Source organism: Puntigrus tetrazona, chromosome 15 (assembly GCF_018831695.1).
Source record: "Puntigrus tetrazona isolate hp1 chromosome 15, ASM1883169v1, whole genome shotgun sequence".
Lineage (NCBI taxonomy): Eukaryota > Metazoa > Chordata > Actinopteri > Cypriniformes > Cyprinidae > Puntigrus > Puntigrus tetrazona.
The window spans coordinates 7215489-7241295 of NC_056713.1; the positions used below are offsets into that span (position 1 = coordinate 7215489).

The 25807-nt window shown below is 39.8% G+C and overlaps 1 protein-coding gene across 8 annotated transcripts in view; it reads right to left on the bottom strand.

Moving 5' to 3' along the window:
- The window catches only part of dock10 (dedicator of cytokinesis 10), a 73024-nt gene extending 55153 nt beyond the window's left edge, over window positions 1–17871 (bottom strand). For 4 of the 8 annotated variants that reach the window (XM_043258645.1, XM_043258646.1, XM_043258644.1 and 1 more), the window contains exon 1: window positions 1579–1957. In XM_043258645.1, the coding sequence (XP_043114580.1) occupies window positions 1579–1719 (141 nt within the window). In that variant the 5' untranslated portion in view covers window positions 1720–1957. Of the gene's footprint in view, window positions 1–1578; window positions 1958–17339 lie in introns of those variants that run through there. The other 4 variants (XM_043258642.1, XM_043258641.1, XM_043258648.1 and 1 more) reach the window with 4 other exon arrangements.
- Between the last annotated feature and the right edge of the window lie 7936 nt (window positions 17872–25807).

A 25807-nucleotide genomic window follows, 5' to 3' on the forward strand; every position in this document is an offset into this window, starting at 1 on the left:
AAAGAGCAACGCTCTACGCTTTACGAATTTAGCATGACGTATACGTTTGTTAAGGCTTGTTTTTGCAACAATCAGTTATCTTAAATGTATATTTGCAGTCTTGTGGCTGAAACGTAAATCTTTCTTTTTCTAAACGTCCTCTTAGAAGAACAAAGTAAAGAGGGAAAAAAGCTAAATGAACAAAATGAATGAAGGCATACTGTAAGTGACTCCAGATGCAGAGCTGTTTTCGGCCTTGTTTTTTTTCTTTTTCTGTTGACCTACATGGAAAATCACTGCACCAGCTGACATGTATTCCTACTCATTAGACCGAGAATGAGCCGTATCAACTTAAACATAGTAAATGAAACACAGCGTAAGTCAGTTTCTTTGCCTGCCTCTCTCGTGACCCCGGATCTCAGATCTGTCTCTTGGTCCATACAGAACATAAGCACAGCTGCTGCTCGGTTTTTCCCAAAGATCCCAGCATTTTTCCAGGAGTTTCAGCTCCCATGGGTGTGCCTGCTGCACTACTTCTTCCGCTCTCTGTCTGTCAGAAACTGGTCAAATCCCACCGCAGCTCTTCTCAAACCCTTTCATGCACACACAAGACTAGATCTTCACTACATCTAATACTAGCATATTCCCCTCGTGTGTTACAAACCCTTGTTCCATTGTTAAACAACCAATCTTTAATCAATGAAAACACACTCTTCACTCTGCACTTAATACATCACAGACAATATATCTTATCGGGCACCAGTCTCTCAGAATAATAAAGCTAATTCCACAAGAACATCTGGAATGAGCTGTCTTAGGAAAATAATAACAAGGACAACTTAAAATACAGTTTAAATAGTACATATACAATAATAATACTAAAAACTCTCAATTGTCGGCAACATTTGAAATGCATCTACTATATAAACTATTGTAAACTCATAATCAGCTAAAAATGGTTATGAAGCATTTCTAGACCTTTTATGAGAACAACAGACGACTTTTGTCTTTAGTTACAATGACAGGCTTATAAATGATTTTAATCAATGCATGCAAGATTCAGATTCTTCTTTAAAACACTGCTTTATCAAATTAAATATATAATGATGTTGCTATTGTGGGAATGGCACAGTGACTGGAGCAGATGTCTAGCATCACTGTTCATCCTGTTTATGTTCAATAAACGTGATCCTAAGCAGATTTGAGTTCATGATGACACATCTATTTAAATGCGGTTGTCCACATACAAAGAACAGGCCTCGGCATCCAGCTTTACATACAGAGCTGGGCAGTAATATAGTTCAAATCAGACAGCTGAGATCCGCTATTTGGTACACGTCACTTTCCATGATTTTATGTTTGCAAAAAAAGGGTGGATACGCAAGTCCAATTAAAAGATCTAATGAAAGAAATTATTAAACACACAAAGCTACATTCTAATCTGTACATAATAATACTCATTAAACCAATGAAATTCCGAGAGTGCATGCTAATTAGATTCTAATTGCAAAATCAGCTACATTTTGGAATGTTTTAAGATTCTAGAAGTTCCCAATAATTGCAGCTTTTATCAAAGTTTGGGAGGTTAGCTCTGGTTACCATGATTATAACGGGTTCGCTGGCGACCATGGCTTCTTCCAGTGCGCTGATTTCCAAGTGAACTTGTTCCTGCTGGTGAGAAAAGATGCGTGAAGGGTTTCTTCTCATTATGGAGTGTAGCAGACTGGTGGTACAGCCCATGCCTGGAGATCCCAAACCAGCATAGAACCAGCATCCGACCTGACGCCGAATCCTCAGAATGAACCACTTCTAGCTAATTTTAACTAGTTCACAGCTAGGACTAACTTGGAGTCATCAAAAGCGATACAATGACTTTTTGAGGTCTAAGACCAGAGTTCGACTAAAGTAAATCCTGAAGCTCATGTTGATGAAGTCCAGTAAGTGTGTGCCCTCTCATCGTCTTCTCCTGCCATTCTGTCCTCTGCTGTATCTGTCTGCCTCTGCAGATCCACTAACATCCTGTGAGTGTCTTCCAAAACCACACACACACACACACTCTTTCTGGAGAAGTGGAGAGCAGGAAACACTGACAACATTGTCTCACAGAGATCAGCTGCAGCTGTGCACAGCTGGACGCACCAATCAGCACCCGCCCTCCACATCAGCTGACCAAGAGAAAGAGCCAAAATCACGCTGGCAGTATACACACTCCCACAGTCTGCTCCTGGACCCTCGCTCTCACATACTCACATTCTCTTTACCCCTCGTTTTCTTCCACTCTGTTCCTTTAGACATGCGATTTACGAGAAGGTTTTTGGTTTATCTCTAAAGAGCGAACTAATAAAATCAGGATGGGTTCCATTTAACAAATAGAAATGTATAAAGGTGTCTGATTAGGTTGGTGTGGACTACTAAAGTGCCTCTACTATGGACTTTCATGCAGTGTGTAACAGTGAATGAAAACATCCTGCAGAGTTTTAAATATGGAAGTGCATCATGTATAAAGTTATTGTCTCTCAAAAGAAAGGGTCGACTCTGAATCATTAAAAAAAGTCTTTTTAAAAGTCTTTTTTCCCAAGCTGTTTCATGTTGACTGTTGATATGAAACATTAGCATGTTGCCACACACTAGGTGTTTTTTTTTTTTTACATTGGTCTAAATGAAAATGTTAATATATTCTTTACCACTAGGTGGAGACTTTGGTGCGATAAAATATACGCTGTGCACAAAACTTACAAACACTGCTTTTTTAAGGCATTACAGGCACGATGAGGTGAAAATGAACCTCAGATTAGTGCTCAGCTAAGGAGGGGTTCAGAAAAATTAGTCATTTGGGAGTCACATGCATGTCAACCTGTTTTTGGGGTCTTCCAAATCCAAAATATGAAGCTTTCATTATCTATAAGGGTCAGCAGCTACAGGCAATAGGATGAGCCTCAGGTGGCAAGCTAACAGAGCGTCTCATAGTGACTAAGCAAAGGCAGTTGCTTATGGTTTTGGTTTTGAGTGATGCACTGACTACTTTTGCTTTGACTACTGCACTATTGTTCTGCAGACACTGGTCTATTATTGTGGTAGGTTTCAGGTTCAGGCTCCTGTGGTTACGGCTGGTCACTTTATATGCCTGTCACAAAAAATCTTCCAGATGAAGAATACTACGTTTCTTCATAATCCAAAAACAGAGATTCTAGATTAGAGACACGCGTATCTAGTCCAGTCATGAAATGCTAGATGGGAGAGTTTGTTTGCTGAACTTTCAGAAACCTTCCACCTCCCCTAGCTCCACCTTTATACATCTGCTATGGATAAGCGTGTCTAGTGTGCCTTGTTTTGCTCCCAGCAGCATGTCTGTGGATGTCTTGGCAGTAGCAAGTCTCTGTATTTGCTCGTGCTATTTTGAAAGCTGTCAAGATTTTACACATATTCTGAACATTTGTTTTCTAATATAAGAATTTTTAACTTTTACTGTATCTCAGGTTAACCCTCTAGCATTTTAAAAGAATTAAACTTGCATCCTGACCTCTGAATAATACCAAAAATACCACTGAAAATGACAACTCCTCCCCCAAAACCATTCGGTGTCAAGTCTTTAAAAATAACTTAGCGAAGTAGACTCATTAAGGCCGATATACTCAGACAGCTGACACACAGAGAGCATCAAAACGGATCATTTGACAATTAATTGAAACGTTTTTGCAGCTGGAATGACATGAAGGTGACAACGGTTGCGATTGAAATATCCTTTTTACAATATATGTGCATGAGAGTGCTAGATGTTTCTGGCATGTTTGATGCTATGAGTTTAGACAATATTGCACGCTGTCTGTATAAAGCACACCACACACATGACTCAACTATGAAACAGTTGTTGGTCACTTTGTGCAAAGCACTCGTGGACAGAACGCATTAACACTAGCACGAGCAGTTTAGTGCATGAGAACTGCAAAAGACTGTGTGTGACTGATGAGGTTACTTCTGCGTAAAACCTCAACACACAGGATATTGCACACCTATCAAAACTTCTGAGAAACAGAAAGCAGAGGGTGTGTGTGTGCTTTTGTCAAGGTCACGTGACCAACAGAAGCAGTCTGCAGTGGCGGCTAATGTTAATATCACTGCTTTTGTGCCATCTAGTGTTTGTCCATCTACACCACAGGAAACTAGCCATTGAAAACTAGAAAACTAGCCATGGTCATTTGGCAGTTCGATAGTTTTACTTGTTCATGTATCGAGTATGTCCATGAATCCATCCAAACCAATGACGAACCAAGTGAAGATCAGCTGATTGCAGAGCACTGATTCCCGAACACAGCTTTGAAGAGGCTCAGAACCGGATGTGAGAAAGTCAGATATCGTGCGTTTTTTTCTTATGACTTTCTGGGGCAGACATAAGTAGAATGGTTTGTGTTCCTGTCTGAACGCAGTCAGTGACTGCTCTCGCTTGAGTGGCCAGAAATGTCTAGCTCTCGGTGAACATGAATGAAGCTTGCTTGCTGTGAATCGCTGTCATTGTGAGCCACTCTTGATAAAACTCAAGCTACATTCACGTCAGACAGCGGTGACAGAGAGGCCTGCAGGTGGCAGTCTCAGTCTTACACGAGTAAAGCTTTTTTCCCTTCTTCTTTTTTTTGTTCTGCTTTGAGAAAAGGAAACTATTAATTTCTCCTTAGGGAGGCATTAATAGACCTCAGACATGAAGAAGCAGAGGAAGATAAGCATTGAGTTTCCTCTCTCTCTATTTTTGCTCACTTTCTCTTTCTTAAAACGATTGAGTTTTACTACATTCTAAAACTTGTTTGAACATTTTTGATCTCAATGACTGAAGATTGATTAGCTTTATTCACACTGCCGGTGAATTTCTCCTTTTTTTTCCACAGACATTTGGCGCATATTGGGTCTTTTGGAAATTATTGACCATTAGTGATTACAAGCAGATGCATGGAAGAAAAGAGAAACAGAAACGTGAGATAAAATAAGCCAAAAAAATCAAGACACTATATTTCTCAATATCTTTTGAGAAGATGATTAAACAGCATCAACTGCTTAATGCATTACCAGTTTGCCTTTATTAGTTTCCTGCATGTACAGAAGATATGTTTTAAGTTTCCCTTGTCATGCTCAAGTGCATACAAATACACTTACAAAACATATACATTACTCCCAGCATTCACTGCAACTTAAAGGGGCCATATGATGGTACATGCACTTTTAGTTATTTGTATTAAAATGCATGTTAACAGAACCATCATATAGTGATACAAATGTGATATAGATCCGTCAAAATAAAGTGTAGACTGCTAACTAGTTTCCATATAGTTGAAAGGTTACTTACTATTAGTAGAACGTCTACTAGAAAGCTATTAAAATAGCTTTACCATAAATAAAAATAAAAAAATGGTTACTATAGTTAAACCGTAACCATGAACGACTGATCCATAGTTTTTCTACACTAGTATTTGTACAGCTGCAGTTAAACACATGGTACACCAAAAAGAAAAAGAAAAACATGATTGATTTCCTTTTTTTGTTTGGCATGCAAGTATATGCCGCATAACTGGTGAAGATGTTTTCTTAATTTGCTGCTGCTTTTTCTATTTGCGTGTGCTTATACATATATAAGACTCGGTACATACCCATGGAATTTGTAGGGGCAGAAAATTCCTTATCTGCCTCCTTATGAGTGCAGCGATCGACTACGACTGTAAACATTTCGATAGAGAAAATGGTGAGCTGTTCCTATCAGAAGAAATCTCGACGAGATCTTAGCTTTTACACCATCTCGTCCTTTCATTCACTATTAACGTACATACTCAATTGTATGCACACGTATGCAAATTTGTCCTGTTCTGGGGGGATGGGGAGTGCGAAGGCCATCAGTACAGCGTATTAATAGTTCTTCACTCCTGCGCCGCTCTTTGAATGAATTCTTGCATTCTCTAGGGGCATTCTTGAGTGGGAAGCTAGTATGCAGTTACTGCAGTCCACCTCCATCTGCAGCCCGTGCCAGCTGGGATAGAGAGGTCCCCATGCATACTGTGAGCCTTTGATGCACTCTTTCATCTGCTACAAGTCTTACTTTTTAGTATTATGTTTCCTTTTTTTTTTGAGTGATTACAGCTTATCTTTGGCCCCCTTATTAGTGGGAAAAGTGCAGCACACAACAGAAGTACAAAAGCAAAACACAAATAAATCAATAAATTAGCCTCGGTACTTGAGTTTCAGGATTCATCAAATTCCATGTAATCCATAATTCATAAGAAATGGTTGAGGTTATGAAATGTACTCCTAACCCCTAACCCTAACAAAATGGGGATGATACAGTATATCATTGTGCAATGTGAAAAGTATGCAGTCCATCTGACAATTACCACAGATTATAAAATCTCACCATATTATGTGGAGAGGACCAACCTGATGCTATAGACATGCTTTGAAAAGAAACACCGTCAGCAAAAACCCAAGAGGCATCCTAGCAGTCCAACTTTAAGATGCTTAGAGGTGAAAGCGACTAAGGTTTGCACGAATAGTCGAACATATTGAATAATTGTTATTCAATCAATAAAAACACTCTTTGAATTTCACTATGTGTTGATTTGCTGATCGCCAATACAGGGAATCCAGGATAAATAAGCAGTTGGTGAAGCTGATTTATCATAAAATTACCACCACAATGAGAAACCACACGAAATCACAGGAAAGACAGCTGTCCATCACGGCATTCACGACTGAACTCCGACTGAGCCGAGAATAGAGTTTATCTGATAGCGAAATGATTTTGAGACATATATAAAGTTTCCTCGAGGGAGAGTGGTTTAACACAAAGGCGCTAAGAAACTGTTAGCACACGTTATCTTTGTCAGCGCGTCCTTATTGTTATCAGACGGACGACACGAGTTTGCGTTCTCGGTTAAAGTGCGCAACTGCGTTGTTTTTACAAGCGAAAGTTAGGTTACTATGCTCCATACTGACCACTTTTCTTGTCACGATTATCAGTGTAAATGAACAAACTGACAAATAAAGTCAATTGTTAAAACTTCAGCTGGAGATTTATACTGAGGCACAGCAGATTTAGCGACGCCCCTTTAAATTTCATTATCTTTGTCCGTGTATTACTGAAGTAACAAAATCACCTACATCTTAGATGCCCTGAGGGAAAGCAGATAAAATTTTTCATTTTTGAAAGAACTATCCCTTTAAGTCCAAACACTGACTCTGCAACTTGGCAACATCAAAGAAGAGAACTGAAATGGTCCAAAGAGAACCGAAACGTTCAAGTAGACGGCAACACTCCCTCTGATGAGAACAGAGCCTCAGCTTTCTAAAACAAAGGGAAGGGACTAATGCAGACAAACTCTAAAATGGCACAAGGTGAACTCAGAACAGATATGGGCAGGAATATTGATTGACACTAAACAAGACCATGACATACACAACTACGGCAAGCAACAACTATCACGACCATCTACAGAGGATAAACACGGGTCCTTAAAAAGTCTGCGGAAACCCTGTAGCCCTAATAAATCGGATCCAGACATCCTGGACACTAAACCAGGTCAACATTAAACTCTCCAAGTTTACTAAAACTGACTCTGACGAGCCAACTGCGGAGTTCACAGTGAACCTAAGATGGACAAGAGCCTCTTCCTCCAAAATCTATGCCTTTGTGAGCCAGCACCGATCTCGAGGACTAGTCAACAGCAGACCTGACACAGAAGACCTTTAACGAAAACAAGAGCTCCTCAAAAATTGTTTCAAGACACTAGAGCTTCCAAAACACTCAAAATCCCAAGCTGGCACCAGAAGGCACACAGCGTCACTATAATGCAAGGTGCTTTAATAAAAAGCTACGGACTTCTACTATGATTTCAGATTCAGTTTCCAGATGAATCGCTGGGAGATGTGCTGCTCTTCTTACACTTCTGAACTTCTCCATTTCACAAACATGGTCTATTTACTTCTTCTCCTCCTCATGAAGGTTGCCAGATAAAAAAGGCAACTCATTTATGGGCCATTACACATAATTCATCTAAACTGCTGTCCCACAACAACAAAACATTTTCTTTGTAGAACCTTCACGTAAAAATGTCCTGTTTTTATGTGTCACTACCAAAACAGTGTATGTTTAATTGGCTGAGACTAATTTTAACTAAACCGCCACATTTTATATGTATTAGTCACTACCGGTAATGTTTAGTCACTACCGAAACTTGGGGAAAAAATAGAGTATACTGAATTGTTAACTAATATGTTATGATAGTTTTTGGTTAAATCTGTATTAAAACTAATGAATCATTACCAATCTGTATGATCAACATTTTACCATTTCCAAATAAAAATTGCAAAAAAAGGTCAAAATGAAAAAATTTCACTTGAAATTAAAAAAAGACATTGCTATTGATTTACATCTGAAAAGTTAAGTCAATATTGTAAAAAAGTTTTTTTTTTTACAATATTGATGTGAGTGAAATCTTTCTAGGTCAATAATATAACCCTTCGAAATTAAATGATTGTTACTTTATTTCAGTAATGACAAATTTGGGAAGAGAACAAATATTCCAAAACTTTTGACTGAAAATAAAATATGATAATTAACTGCACAATTACTAGAAATGTGTACCTTGGATATAATACATACATTTTTTTTGTTTCTGACTTGGAACAAGTATGTAGAATGGCCTATATACAAAATGAGAGCATTTAATAACACAGTATCATTATTACTAGAGAGAGAGGGGGTCTCGGGTTTTCTTAAATGTAAGGAGAGAGCGCTTTAAGAATTAAGTTTGGATCCACTGGTTTTAGGCATCCTTCATCATGTAAAATGAGGAATGCTACAACACAAGGGATATAAGGAGATTAAAATTGCAAGGTTGGCTAAAAAAGCACACAAAGAGAGACATGTTGAAAAATGAAGTCTGGTATTGTCATTAAGAAAAGATTTACATCTAACTCACCTAGAGGCCAGGAAGAGAGCTGACAGTGATAATGAGGAACTACTCTTCACTAGCAAAGAAAGCCCAGGTCTGCTCTAAAAACATAATCTGGATGTCTAAAGTTTGGATATCATGGTGAGCAGGATGTGAAATCCAAGCCTCCATCCTGGAACAGCACTTTTTCCAAAGCTGGAAGCTAGAAAGCTACAGGCACACGGAATACATTTTTGTTTTGGAAAACGCAAAACGAGGGCAGTGAATGGGGAAAAAAATGGACTCCAGACACGTTTTTACAGCTTATTTTAATGTGAGCATTGCATATTTGCAATGCAGTATCGTGTGCAAGATGCTACAGAAAACGCAAAGTGCATTTGCCAAACTCGTCAGTTTATGCTGTCATTCATATATTTGGAAAAGCCATCCATTGAAAGCATTTATTTTTCATTGTTGATTGGATGAAGGTAGCATGTTTACGGGCAAAAAACATTTCTTCTTATGTTAAAATCTTTTGGTTTCTTTATAGGTACAGCATTTAAACTTATCTGATGGCTCTCTGATATGATCTTGAGGCCTGACATCAGAGGGCTGCGCAGATCTTTTTTTCAGTCCTGTTTATGCAACCGTTTTACTTTGCAGACTGCTAAGGCATTGCTAATAATAAGTGGTAAAACGGGACTAATAATAACTAAGTGACCACTGACATTTTCAAGGTCATTGGGCATGTTTCCAAGCACACATACGTACACATGATTTTCCATCTATATGTAAACCATTAAAACGTTTTTTTGTGTGTGTGTGTGTGTGTGTGGTGTACTGTGCGTGCGAACATGCTCATTGTCTCTTTTCCAGCCACCAGTCATTCACCGTTCTTTCTGTGTTTGTGTTTGTCTTTGCTGATGTCTGGAATCAAATCGCTCTCTTATCTCAATAATAATTCAGCTCAAGACACAGGAAATATTTTCAAGCTCTCACTGGCCACACCAAGCCTCTGCACTCATTAGGACCAACATTACACTTTAAATGATGTAATGGGAATTATGTGGATGTTCATCATCACAAAACTTCAGTCTACAGTATGGGTTACTATATAAAAGACTTTTTTCCTAAAACACGTTTAAAAAAACAAAAAGCACACGATTGCACAAAGAATGCAAAAAGCCTGACATCTCTTAAAAATAGCACAAGCACGTTTCAAAAGCTTTTGCTATAAAATTAATTTTGTGCGATCGTGTGTTGTGTTTAGCATAAGTGAGTCAAAGTCTGTTCTGCTGTCTGAGGGTCAGCTTTCACAACCCGTGTGACTGAAGCCGAAAGCAGCTGGAAAAGGTCTGAAGCCTGTACCATGTGGATCTATTTGGTTAAGACTGTGGTGGCAAACCAGCAATGGTTACGGTGGTCAAAGCACATTCATATTGGCTAGGCATCTAAGAAACAAAATGTTCCTTTGTAACAGCTTCAGAAGACAATGCTCTCTTCAGTGTGCAGCCATCTTTTATTTATGACCTCATTCTAGACTAGTGCTTTTGTCATTTGATTGTTGAAGTGTGTACATACAGAGACTCGAGTCATTCCTGAAAATTAAAAGGCACCAGTGTTTGATTGGAATACACAGTTGACTGTGTGTGTGTGTGTGTGTGTGTGTGTGTGTGTGTGTTGGCTGCGGGAGTGAATTGTGTTGTGGTGCGGGATCAGAATGTGTCACCAACACTGTGCATTTAAACACAAAAACACAGGTTTCTCACTACATGTGTTTTTTTGAACACCTACTTTCTTAGTTAGAAAGAAACTCATAAAGGTTCGGAATGACATGAGAGCAAGTCCACAACTTAAAGAAAAGGCATAAACGAGAAATAAGGTTCAGGTTGCAATGCTGCAGTGTATGATTAGCTAAATATCAAAATAATTATGAACAACTAGGCCTATAGGAAACCCTCAAAAGTGCAGCGAGTATATAAACAACTATAAAACAAAATGCATGAATTTCACTAACAGGACACCTCAAGAGACTTTGTGAAATACCACTGATCTCTCATGGGTCTCATGTGATCTATCTTTCAAGTGAGATAAGACACGTTCAAAAAGATGGTTCATTTTTACTGAGAAATCTCCTCACATGAATATTTGGCTTCAGAAGATTAGGAATCCAATACCACTCATTTATTGTAACACTTTTATACTGTTCTTGGGTCAGTTTTTACAGTAAACACTTGTGACTGTCATTTTAATTGCCTGGTTTACAGTGTTTAGGGTAAGCTTGAGGTTAAACAAAGGATAAATATACACTAAAATAACTGAAACTTTTAGAAATAAAAAAATATGATGCATAATGCAAGCAACGGAAAACAATGGAAAATTTGACCAATTTAGCGATGCCTAGAGGTACCCTGACCACGCTTTAGTTTTTGACTCCTTGAGACTGAAAATGACTTGAGATTAAATCTTCACATCAGCTGAGCATGACCTTATAAGTGAAGCACATACTGTAACAGGTCTGACAAGTCCAAGCAGTCTAAGGAAGTCTGTGTAGAGAAGTGAAAATCATCGCTGGTCAAAACTTGCTGGGTCTAAAATGTCCTGTGAGAAATCCTTCAAAGCTCTTTTCCGGGAACTCATTAGCTAAAACGGCAGCATCGGCAGCCATTTTGCCCTTTGTTTGCTTATAAAAGTAGCAATATAATCTGGAATGACAAGCAAGCATGTTGCAGAAACCTCAAACATTTCCTCTTCAACCGCACGCAAGCATCAATTAAAAAGCCCGTAAACCCCTGAGCCACCTCTGCATGCATTCGCTGTCACTTCAGACACTAATTCGCACGCTTTTAAAGCGGCTTCTTTCATAGCGCTGTAATTGTTCCTATCCGGTACTGACAAAGATATAAACGCTTCCTGGGCTTTCCCAACGAGCACGCTCTGCGATAACAAAGTACACAGTCACTCCAGCATTTCTGTCATGTTCAATAAATCAGACATTAGATCTGAAAGATTTCCCCTCCGACATTTAATCTGTTTTCTTCTTACTCCGTGTTAGTTTCTTACTCTTTTTAGTTTAATAACTCAGCGTATGATTGCCGTTCATTCTCCTTCTCGCTAATCTCTTAACGGCATGTTAGCATTTTCAAGCAACGTTTTGTCATTCAAAGGTTGACCCAGAACTCTCAGGGCCATGCAACATCAACAAACCTGATGGGCCCATAATCTCACTAAACTCACTTTCAATTGTTTTAACAGCAATATAGATATGATGAAAGGAAAGGATCTGATGAAACATGTCTTTTAACTCTGCACGTCCTGCTTGTAACTTCAAGTCAAGCCATGCAAAGGGAACATAATAATAGTAAAGATAAAAACCAGTTTTACTCCTAAAGTCTAGTCAAAATAGAAGTGGACTTGGCGGGGTGTTGTGTCTTAGGGTTAGGAGCTTTCAGGATGATCATCCAGTTCTCTTGGTTTCTCAGTTTTTGTGTTTCTTTACACTGCGAAACATGCTTTTCAAGGCATTGTTTTTTCCAGCCAGAAAGATTTTCTAGGCAAGGAAAATTGATTATCTTGTTTTCTGAAAAAAACCCACATCTTATTTAAAAACAGAAAACACTTTCATTTAGCTTGTTTCAAGTAAAAACTTTTTTTGAAAAAAAAATCGTCTTGAAAATCCTTCTTTAGAATGTTTTGATATTTTGGCGGGAAACCAGACAAAAACATCTTGCCTCGAAAGGCGTGTTTTGCAGTGTTTTTTCCAGAATGCTTGTGGTCTGTGATCCTGCTTACCTTGTGGTTTTTTTTGGTCTCGTCTGCTCAGCTGGCTTTGTTTTATTCTCAGACCTCACTAGTCTCTGCAGCCAATCTCTCAGCTGCGCTCACCGGAGCGTTTGGAAACTTCACTGGCTTCGTATCTGACTGCCTTTCCCATTACGTGACCCCCAAGGGTGGACTGGAAGTAAAAATCAGCCCTGGACTTACAGAAGCGTTCTCAGAAACAGACAGGAAGTCATAGAGTGTGACACACGAATTAGTCAGCTAGCAGGTAGTCTAGATAAACAGCTTGAAACGATGGAAACAAGGCAATTTTCTTAATAACTGGCGGTGGAGCTACTCCAAACATTTACGAAACTGCTACAGACTCGGCTCACAGCTAAACCGCTTGACAAACCTTTACTTCTCTTGGGTGCGTTTTCCAAACTCTATTGGGCTACGGTAGTTTGTAAGAAACACGCCATTGTCAGACAATTTTAAATCGCAAATTAAAAAGCAACATCTCCCATACATCAGGAAAAAGGTGGTTTTTAGGCAGTTTGACGAACAAATATTTCACGAAACATCTACAGGTCAGGTTAGTGTGCGTGAAAATCACAGGATCCTTCTTCAATGTACTATAACCTAAAAGAAACACCTCATGCGTGGCTGTATAAGGGGTTTTTCTTACCATTAATGCTTGCACAATTTGCAACAGAAAGGCAGCGGCTGAAAAAAGCCGTTGAAACTTTTTAATAAAGTTTAGTTGGTTTTACGGATGCGCCACTTCCATGGATGCAGTGCGGGTGTACGAATAAATGCAATTAGCTAATATGAAACATGCAACGTCATTCAGACACATGCATTTTATCGTGTGCAGTTAGACGAGGGCTGTTGCAGTGACGCTGCATCGCTCTCTACAGCATGAGCGTGCATAATGACTGATGACTACAGAGCTGACAGTGTTGGAGGGCACACAGATACTGTTGTGCGCTTCTAATAAAAGACATGGTTAAGGGAAAATCAAGCACGGTCCGCACAGAAAGATGGTGAGAGCGCAGCCTTATTCCCTCCAGACACCGCCTATCCTGAACTCAGCATTACATCCTCAAGGGCATTCAACAATGTCCCCCAACAAGACTGAGGCTACGCCCCACACATCACACACAGAACAGCAGACTAGAATGTGGGTGGCTAGTCAGTATTTCACTAAATCAAATTTGAGTTATTGATTTAAATGACTGTTATGAAAACGATTTAGAACGATGTTATAGGTAGCGTGCTATAAATCCATATGATTTTACTGGTATAGTTGACATCACTGGGAAGAAGAAATCTAAGCCCAAAATTAATTTAACTAGCCAAAACAAAATCACATCAAAGCACAATTAATATAATATGGTATAAAATCATATAAATGCATTGATTTTTAATAAAAATGAAGGAAATGGATGAAAGGTAGCAAGCAGGTAGGGAGGGCTTTTCCTATTTGAATTAAAATTAATACGTTATTATTGCACACTGTTTTATAATACTACTGTTTTTACAATACTATTTGCAATACGCAGTTTAAATAGCAAAAAAAAGCATCCTGTGCTTCCTCATAGTGCAATGCTATACTAAAACATTGCAAAGTCTCAAAAACAAGATCTCAAGTGCATAGTCACTGCTGGACAGGGTTCAGATATAACAATGCTAAAAACAAAGCATAAGCAGGACCTGGAGGATTTTTCTGAAGAACGGTGGACCGTTTAACTGCTCAGAACAAACAAGAGACTCACAAAAACCAGCTTTAGCGCAGGCAAACTTTTGTCCAGGCTTTGGTTTATTCCAATTCAGCTAGAACTTTGCCGTGTGGACAGTAAACATCCGTGAAACAGCTTATTCAGTAACATCTTATTTCGTTCGCACTATTAACTTTTTGCAGGTTCTGCAAGATACACGTAAGCTTATGACTGCACCTGTTTGTGCTCACATGTACGAACGCATAGCATGGCCAGAGCAGCTGCTTTCTTCAGTACAAGAGCGGACTGTGGTCTACAGAGAACCTGAACGCAGTTGCAGTTAACTAGCAATTAGAAAAACTCCCCCGCCCCGGCGTGACCCCGTGTGACCTCGCTCTCATTACACCACCGTCGACGCGAGTGGGGGAAGAGTTCCTGCAAGACGTCTGAGAGCTGATCGAGCCACCGGACTCGGCCTGCCAGCAAAAGAAAGGAATAAAATCAACGTAGAGAGCGGTGAGCCACGAGACATGCCTTGAAGAGCAAAAAACAACGTAGACACCACACTGAAGACAAAAGATTTTGACTTCCTGAGAATGTTATGGAAAACAGGGAACATTTTTATTCCCACAGCTACGTCCTCCATTGGCCTCCATTCCCAAAACAAAGCCTTAAATACACGCTCAGTGTGCGCCCTCTGACTTATCACATGGCCAGAGAACTGCAAAGCGCCCGCAGTCGAGAACGCAGATGCGACGCCGAGCACTTTCTTAGCCTTTACGGCAGTCGCTTGTTTTTGTTGTTGTTTTTCAGGAGTCACGTGCAGTATGCCGTTTCGTTAAAAGGCTTTGGAGTTGACTCATTTAAACCTGACGACTTTTTGGCGGGGATTTTTACAAGAGAAACGCACAGTCATTCTGGTTAGGACAGCGATAAACTTAGCGACTAACCTCTGCAAACACCTTACGTCCCCATGAGAAACAATCACCCTCCGAATACGGCGTATGCCTTCCTTATTAAACGCACCTGATTCAGATCAGCGGCTTGTTAGGAGAGACTCCATGAGTCAGCCGAGAGAGACAAACTAAATGCTGAAGCGGTGCTTCTCAAGCCCGGTCCTCGAGGCCCACCGCTCTCTCTTATTTAATGCACCTGATTCAGATCATCGGCTCATTAGGAGAGAGATGCATGACGTGAACCGTGTGTCAGATAAACGTGAGCTGGAGCTGAGAACCACACCAGCACAAACCGTTCAGCAAAATATACTCCAATTGCTGTTGCTGACTAACTCCCCAATGCATTTTTGTTTCATACGAGTTTAAAACAAGGTCAGTTGACAGCATTTGCGACATAAATCTGATTAATGTCATGGCTGTAAGTGCTTTACTGTAATCTCGTTTTCTTCTGATTATCTTCTGGAGAATAAGTAAGGTTTGCTGATCCAACGTCACTAAACCTGGCCCTAATGACCCTTTAAACCCATGCATCTTTTTTACAAGAGAAGGAAGAGAAGGAAATGGATATGAACACTGATAATGATGATAATACGTATTAACAACCGTTCATCTACGGTCTTTTCTTTGCGTTTTCATCAAACCAGCAGCAATGGTTAAAGGATAAAGAAACAGATTTCCTCAGCACCGCATGCTTTTAGGTCCGGAGGCCAAGCTTCGGGTCAGTGGAAGCTCGTTCCGTCGAACGCTACTGGAACACTGGAGTCTAAGAGCTTCTACGAGTTGAAACAAACGCGTTCGATTGCACGCATGATGCTTTATTCCTCCGGGACACAAAATGCAACATTGGAATCTTGTGCAAAACAACACTTCTACAGCAATTACTTCGAGCCACATGTCTGGTTAATATTGCACGGGTGAAGAATTGCGTTTTACCAAAGACCTCATCTTTACCCAAAGGGCCATTTTGGAATCGCACTGATAGTGAACATCTCAGCCCGTGTGAGCCCATCGGTGGGTTTTAGTGTGCTCTTGAATTCTCCTCTTTCTCTTCACCCGAGCTCTGCCTTCCCGGGCAACCGGATCATTAGTTGCTAGGAAAGGCATCTCTCATCCATGTGGCTTTTTAAATCTGTGCTTTCTCTCTTATAATACTCTCCATACAGTAGCTGCATTTAACAGCTTTTAGGTCTCCAAACAGGTTTGGGGTTTTAATATGCGTTCGCTTTCCACCAACGACGTATGCTTTGTCGGTATTTCGTGGAAGAAGGCGGTGATAGAAGAAATGCATTTTACTAGAGTGACGTCAAATGACCCTGCAAAGACACCTTTTCACTCAAACCTTTCGGCGTCACATTTAAACGCACCCCTGTTCGGTAAGCTCTCTGGAGATCAATGCAACGCGTACAAACCGAGTAACGCGGCTCGCGCGCTCCTGGAAGTTGTAGAAACGCGTTACCGAACCGCGCACAGATCGATACTACCGTAGTGCCGTCGTCAAAGCACGTCACCGTATCCAATAGCAACAGAGCGCATCCTCTATCTCGGCGCCGAGGCTCCCAAATCGCCGCACGTTTCAGATGTCATCTTAAACCGCGACCCGGTTCAGCTCACCGACTCCGGGAGTGGGTGTGTCTGAGAAGGAGACGTCCGAAACGTGCGGCGAGGAAGCGGCGCTACATTCCTCTGCGGCGTTTTTACCACGAGCGCCGTACGTCACCGAACACGTAAAGCTGCCGCCGGCGGCCGGTTTCCCGCGAAAAGAACGCCTTCGAACGTTCTTTGAAGAAGAGTTATGAATTCTAAATGAGGCAAACGCCGCCAAAAAAAGAGGCCCGGTCGTTCACGAACGCCATCCTTATCCATTCGCAACTTCCACAGCCGGCGTATGAGCTCACCGCAACGCCCGGCAAAACAGACGCGTCCTCTGTCGGGCGCAGCGCGATGCTCTTTACGCGCGGCGTTAGGCGGCATCGTCTCGGCGTCGAAGACAACCCAAGCGCGCGCCGTCCTCGTCTTACCGTTACGGTGGCGTTCCTCACGGCGTTGGACGCGGTTTGGCGAATCTCGGCCGCGCTTCCCGGCTTCAGGAGGCTTTTCGTAAATCTCCGGGTCGATTCCGCTGCCATGTCTTCATCGGTGCGTTCGGGGCTCAAATCTGCAGTGCGTGCCGCGGATCGCGCCGAAAGCGAAAGGCTGCCTCGCGCAGACTGTAGACGCGCGTCCCTGCGCTCCCCGTCTGCTCCACTCAGCGGCTTCTCCGCGGCGCGGTGGGCAGGGCTCTGTTTACCCAGCGGTCACACACACATCAGCAGATGTGGACCACGGTCGTGCATCCGTTCGAAACCGTTCCCAGGCGTTAGCGGCGGTCGAATACAAATGCAATGGGCTATATGGGATGGAAGTGTTCAGACTGATGCGCATCAGCAGGACGCCCGGTGTCTTTCATCCAGGTCAAGCGCGCAAACCTTAGGGTGGCATCGGAGGCGTTATAAATAACGTGTAACACTAGATGTTTGCGTTTTCAGGCTGGGAGTTCACGTAAAGGTGCGGATAAATGCACGCAAAAAGTATTCTCACTGCGCTAGTAAGTAAACTAGTAAGTACGCGGAAACATATGCTGGACTTTGGCGCCATCGCGCGTGAGAAAACAGACAGAACAGAGAAAAAAGGATGAGGTTCGGAGCCTCAGCACCATTGTCATGGCAGCTTTTTTTCCTTTTGTATAATGATGCATTAAAGAGCGTCCATAAACATCTGTTTCGCTATTGTGCTATCCATGCCTTTACAAACGTGCTCGTATGATTATATGTTTCCAATTAAATTAAACACAGATGACGTGGTATTTTTCATCAGGCTGTGCTCTTTCAGTGCGTCTGGACTCATCCACCATGTTTGTAGTTCTTTTATCCATGTTTGCGATTCGGAGCCAAATGCTCCTCCAGATCTCCGCGGGTTCTGGGATCTTTTTTTCAGTGTTTAATGAAGTTTAAGGAGAAAAAAAGGTTTCCAGAATGAATTAGCCTGTGCTTTTATCTATGCTTTTAATTTGTGCAATTCTTTTTTTTTTTTTTTTTTTTTTTTTTTTTTTACTGACGGTTCACTTTCCTTTAAGAACTTTTTTAGGTTAGAAGTTGGTTATGATTTCTTTCGGTAACATTTTTTTAAAGTCATAAATGGAAAACATTTACATAGATGTGATTTTTTTTCTTGATAATCCAAAAAATTATCTGATCCGTGTTTTAAAACCACAGCATGACATAAGTTTTGTGATCTGTCGAGAATATATTGCCTTGTTTCAAATCGCACGTGAATGTAGTTTAAAATGTGGCACAGACGACTCAAATCATTGAATTTTAGGTTTATTTATTTTATCTCAGAAATCATGGTTATGAATTGGGGCATTTATATATGCGATAAATCATTCTACAATAATAGAAAAAAATGTGGAAGCAAAATGGCTTTTTTTATATTTAATATAAAACAAACATGGTTCTTTTTCAGAACTCATAAATAAATAAAAAAAAAACATTAAAGATTAAAAACGACTCCATACTGTACGTGGCAGAAGGTGGATGGCATGGCATCAAATCACCATTTAATAAAAGAAAAGAAGTGTTCAGTGTGTCTTTATAATGGCACTGGCCTGTGCTTTTCCCCCCAGCAGTCAAAAAAACACGACAAAGAAAAGTGTTTCAAGTTTTTAAATATGTATATTTCTCTTTCAATAATGCTACAGGAGGCCTTTATTCGTGCCCTGGAGCCGTGCCACGCATGTTTTATTACAGATAGATGCACTTTATAAAGCAAGGGCAAGCTTTAATAACTCATATTTAATCAAAAACATTCATAGGCCAACTTTGTCTGCAATCTGAAGTTAGTCTTAAACACCTAAAATGCCTCGAGGGTGAGTAAAACGTGAGCTAATTTTCATTTCAGCCGAACTTACCCTTTAATCTGCTTTTATTTTTTATATTTTTCTTCGTATGTTCCCTTCAGAGACATCCAGCGGTTCAGTTCCACATTACATTCAATCAACACTCTTCTTCTTGGATTACTGCTTTCTCCTTGATGACCACGACTAATACAGATTTGGGTTAACCAGCTGATAATTTATGACTTCCGTCATGTTCACAGAAATAACACCTTTCACTCACTTCAGTTCCTCTCTGTGTCTCACGTGTAAAACTCTCATTAGAGTCCACGTGTGATATTCAACTCCCGATGAACGCTTTTAAACGACGCTATGTTTCCGTTTCATCTCTCAATTATCAGTCTGAAGCGTTGATGTTCGGCTCGCATGTCACAATATGCTACAGCTTAAAGAGAAACGGTCCAGAAAGATAGGCAAAGCAGCTGGTGAGGCTTCAAACGAGCTAAAGCCCTTAAAGTGAACCAATTTCTGTTTCATGTCCTGCAGCCGAGGCGGATGCGGAGGACCCTGGGGTCCGTAGCGTTGTTCAGATGAGAGAGTGGATGGGGCAGAGAGGGGAGAGAACGAGAGGGAGAAATGCTTTGTCTGAAGTTCTGCAGATTAATATACAGCTGTCACGGGCCCAAGTATCCACAACTCATCAGAAGCCTTTCATCTCAGCGCAGGCACCTGAGGCGGCAGACACTTCTTCACACCGACATCCTGCACGGACTCGCTCTTAATGTCTGTTTAATATGCGTCCCTGTTATGTGTGTGCGGGCGTTGTTTTATGTCGCGGGACACTTTCGTTCTGTGCATTTAAAGGCGAAGGACATCATGCTCACCGGCCCCAGCAGCATTTTAGACCTTTGAAATAAAACTGCTTATTCGGCCACAAAGCCAAGAGGTCTGTGCCACTCAGGTCTCTATGGTTTCTATGGCAGTGCATCGGTTTCTATGGCAACGCCTAAGCCTAAGCCAAAAAATACCAGCAATATCATAGATATGTATATCTTACGAGCAATGCAGTTTACAGTACAGATGTTAAAATGGACTAAATCCATCAGACGGAAACCATTTCCCAAATGCACACCGTAACACACATTCTCTTGAGAAGACGTCACTGTGCGCAGCTTCAAATTACTTTTTTCCCCAAACGGTTTAGCTTTTCTTACTTTTTAAATGTTTCCGTTTGCCATGCAGAAATCAAAGCAGGGATGTGATCAAAAGAAAAGTCCAGGTTTCTCAGCCGGGCCTACTTGAACTCACATCACAGGAGATCAGGGGGACACGGCCCGGGTCTGGAGTTAACTCAGACTGGCACGGGTCTCCCAGCGTGAGGCCTGCCAGCATCAAAGCCGTGTCAGACGCAGCTACATCTCTGAAAAAGAGACAAGTGAGAAGTCCACTGCCAAAAAGACCGGCACCCTCTGGCTGTGCACCAGAGTTTTCCTTCACATTCCCAGTTAGCGGCTCTTTCCTGAACCCAAAGTCACTTTACAAAATAATGCAAGCAACTGAAGCAAACTAAATACACTAGATGTGATCAGAAATACAAGTGCGAGACGCAAAACTACAGATAATTAACAGCAATCATGTGATGAACATCGACTACGTCAGGAACATGGTCATCAAGCTGAGAAGAGTTTAGTTCAGTCGATTCTACCGCATGCTGAGAATCGAAACAGCTGTTTTATTTTTGAAACGTACTATATAAAACATGAAAATAATCCCAGACTTTAGCTCGCAGTGTTGGTGTTCGGATGTATTTTTAAAAACCCGTACAATCCAAAAACAACCTTTAAAGAGTTTTTGTTCCATAACGTGCATGTCTTTGCACTGCACTTTCAAAAGAAACCCTTTGTACGCTTTGACTAAAAACATCTTATTATTTTGGTGGAAAACTAAAGTTTCTGTGAAAACGTGTCTCATTACAAGAGATTTGAGTATATATATATATATATATATATATATATATATATATATATATATATATATATATGTATGTATATATATGTATATATATGTGTATATATATATATATATATATATATATAAAATGAACAAAAATAAATAATCATTAAATATCATCTTTGGGGTTTGCACAAATTTAAATAACCATTAAAACGTTTTAATTAGAATCCTAACTATACAGTGCATTTATTAAAACAAGTTAACTCAAATGAAATACGGTGCACTTCATATTCAGTAATTAACAGAGTATTTTACCTTTCAATTGTTTACATTATTAAAATAATATAAAATAAGTTATTTCTATTAACGCATGAAGTTATTTTATTTATTTATTTTTCAGATAAAATATTGACTGTTAGTTGGGATTCATTTCGGAAAAGTATGTGATTAAATGAGTTTCTGACAGCACTAGTTTGTTGGAATAACGCCAGTTTCAAGTCCGTTTTTGTTCACATACCATAAAAAGTTCTTTGTGTTTTATAAGCAATTTTTAGTTTGTTTAAACGCTTTAAAGAAGCCTAATAAATGTCTCGGAGAATCAGCTAAATATTCCACGCCCTGCTGTTAACAAAACATAAGACCGAGACTGTTTCAATTGATAATATTCCTGCGCTAGCTACTGGCAAAGAAAGAAAGAGAGAGAGAATGTGTCTCGTTATGAGGAGTAATATCCGTGTGTCTCACAGAATCCGGGGCATTTCAGGCTGATTGCATTATGTAAAAAATAAATAAATAAATAAATAAATAATGTCTATAGAATAATGCACTTTTCAGAGTCTATCCATCATTGTTTCATCACACTCTGTCCTTTACAAGAGGAGAGAGAACGAGATGAGGAGGAGACAAAGGGGGAGCGCCTTTCCTCCTCTGTCTTCTATCGGACACGCTCTCATCTTTCTCAGACAGCCAAACAGGAGCTGGTCTAATTGAATTGAATGAGGCTATCTCCGAAATTGCCCGCATGAATTCTATTGCATTATGCCACGAGCGTGACCTGTAGAAAGCAAATGGTGCGGTAATTGTTTTATCTTCTCCTCTGTTGCTGTCCAATAAAAAGTTCGGTCGATCTGTATCACAGTAACTAACTAAAACTTTCCTTCCTCCTTCTCACGTCACGCTTAAACGCATTGGCGTAAAATAATTAACCTTTGCCATAAGCAAATGTAATCTATGACACAAATGGCCCTAATATTTCCATGTACTTTACCAATAACATCATCACGTGCGTTTTCCTTTGGAAATAGCCATGGACATATGTGTCCCTTAGCCCTAAAATCATCTTCTGTATCTCATGACTCATAGAGTCAACCTCATACTGACCTTCAAAGGCATGGAAAGAAGGCAAAAAAACTTTATCTAAAAATGTATACCAATTAACCAGACCCAAGCCCATTCCTCCAGATATTTCTACATACCTAAGGAACAGTTTTTGTACGAGGGCCCATTTCTCCCAGCGTTCTGAAAGTCTAAACATCCACAAACAAAATCACTTCTGGAGTGCCGATGAAGCCTGGTCACCTCGGTGAACCTCCATCCTTGTATGAATGGCAGCGTTAGAAGTTAGCCCGTGTGAGATAAATGGAGTTTTGCCGTTGGATGCCTCAGTGCTTGGTCAAGGTGAGCTCTTTGTGGCACAGGTGGATGGATACATTCACAAGTATTTTTTCTCTGGTGTATTTATGCCATCTAGGTGATGCATTCTGGGCCATGGACTTTTTATTTACAATTTTAGTTCCACCAGCTTTTCTCAAGAAGCACATTCCTCACTTCTTTCTTCCATCTGTACATTCCTTAGGTACAAATTTCATGAATCTCTCCTCTTGTATACTAATGGATGAACATTCAAAAATCCACTGTTGTGAAAAATGTCTTATACTTGCAGTTGCTGCATGTCTTGTGAACGCAGGACAAGAACCATTCTGCGTTTATTCCATATTTTGTTTTTAAAAGACGTGGGACAGTCATTAGTTTTATCACATCATGATGTCTAGATGTAGTCAGGCTTCACCACAGTTATACAGGAAAAGTGAATTGTCTTTCTCACTTGGCGGTTATTACGTCTAGCATACATTTACAGTGTTTTTGTTCTTTTACAATGTACTATAAAATCATTTATTTTATCTCATCTTATTTTATCTACTGGTTTTCATTTTTGATATGGTAGATCCCCAATAGTCTGGATGGTGGAGTTACCTGTTGAGGATCATTCCAGGAAGCATACTTTATAGTTTTATCTTTCTGTTGATTGTAAAGACGACGGTGGACACATTTTGCTTTGAGACACTAGGGTCTGGTTTCACAGACAGACTAAGCCTGGAGTAGGCCATAGATCAATTAGGACATTTAAGTAATTTTTGACATGTTTTTTGTAAACGGAAATATTTTTTTTAAAAAAGATTTGTCAACGCAATCTTTAGCTGAAACACTTTAAGTCTTTTTTGTGAAACGTAAGGACTGTTTTATGGTAATTTAACTGGAAATTAACTTCACAGCTTTTCTAGTTTGGTTATGTTGTTTTAATTCTATAAAAATATGCGGTGACACTTTCTATGAAGACAGTATTTATAATATAGGCAAATTATGAATGCATAATGCTTTATCAATAACTTTATAATATAATGTATATTCTTATGTATTCAGAACAGTTTTGTTTTGTTATAATATTTACTTATTTGTGGTTATAGCTTTAGAATTTGATCATTTATAACAATCACTGAACTTGATTACAGTTATTATTAATTATAATGCATTAGAAGTGTAATATCTTGTATATTTTACTTATGTCACTTTACTTAAAGCAGACAAATACCACTTATAAGTTGTAATAATAACAATACTACTTTTCTTCAATCTAGATTTAAATTGACAGAGTGTGTCTGCCTCTTTAACAGTGTTAGGTAGATTGTTCCAGAGTTTGGGAGCTAAATAAAAAAAGGATCTGCCGTTCACGGCCAATTTTAATATTCTAGGTGTTATCAAAAGGCCCGAGTTTTGAGAATGTAGAGGACAAGGAGCACTATAATGTGATAAGAGCTCGCTCAAATACCTAGGAGCTAAACCATTCAGGGCTGCACTTGAGATCGATATGATACCTCCTCATTTACTGCCACAAACCAATAAAGGTCAGATAAGTATGATTTGAACCACTTCCAGTAATGCCAACAAAGTTGTCAAGTCTATTCAAAAGAATGTTGTGTTGAAAGCAGCGCTAAGATCTAATAACACTAATAACGAGATAAAACCACGATCCGATGATAGGTCATTAGTAACTCTAATGAGAGCAGTCTCAGTACTATGGTACGGTTTAAATCCTGATTGGAAATCCTCACAGATACCACTTTTCTCTAAGAATATAATTGTGTGGATAATACCTTTTCTATTATATTTGACAGAAAATGGAGATTTGAGATCGGTCTGTAATTAACTAGATCTTTGGGGTCAAGTTGTGTTTTTTTAATGAAAGGCTTACTAACAGATGACATACTCTAATGGCAATGATGAATTAATAATAGGCAAAAGATGGTCTATGACTTCTGGAAACTGCTCTTTTAATAGTTTAGATAGAATAGGGTCTAACATACATGTTGTTAGTTTAGAAGATTTAACAAGTCTCCTATAGTAGAATGAGTGGAATTTGTCCTCACGGGCTCTATAGTGCACTATCTGATGGGATACTGTAACTGACTGCTCAATAGTTACAATTTTATCTCTTATAGTATCAAAGAAGTAAAGTAGTTAAGTCAATGCCGCTGTTCTCTTGGGAAATTCCAACACCTGTTGATGCCTTATTTTTTGTTAATGTAGGCACTGTATGGAATAAATACCAGGGATTATGCTTGTTTTCTTCTAGAAGAGATAGAAGAGAGAAGTATTCAGATCTAGCAGTTTTGAATGGTTTTCTGTATGATAGGGTACTTTCCCACCAAGCTAAATGGAATACCACTAGTTTTGCTGTGCTCTCCATTTTCCACTCCATGAGTGTTCTCATTGTACCGTGGAGTCAGACAGTTTTCTTTGATCTTTCAATCAATCATTTTTATTTATAAAGCACTTTTAACAACACAGGTTGCATCAAAGCACTGAACAGTATAATGTAGAAGAATACAATGACAGGGATGTGTAATGATGAGATTTAACAATTTGTTATTAAATGCAGAGACGGTCTCTGTAATCAATTCAACGATAATCTCTAGAAGTTAAATGTCCCCAACAAAGTAAACCAGAGGAACCAAAACCCCATCCATACAGAATGGAGAAAAAAAACCATGGGAAGAAACCAGACTCAGTTGGGGCCAGTTCTCTGACCGGACTCCCAGCCCTTAACTTCCAGTTCAATTTTAATTGCCGCTGTGTCAGATAGTGTATCAGATAGGATCTTTCTTAAATGTAAAAGAGAAACTGTATGTAAAGTGCTAGAAATTCCATTAGAAAGGGCCTGATCTTTCTAATGTTGTGCAATGCAACCTGCAAGATCAAACAGTTACTTGGACAAAACTGTAACTACTTCATAGCCACGCATTTACTGAAAAATTGCAAACCTTGTAAACATTCATTGGCCAATGCACCTTTTTCCTGATGTAAAAATGGATGCCGCCATTTATA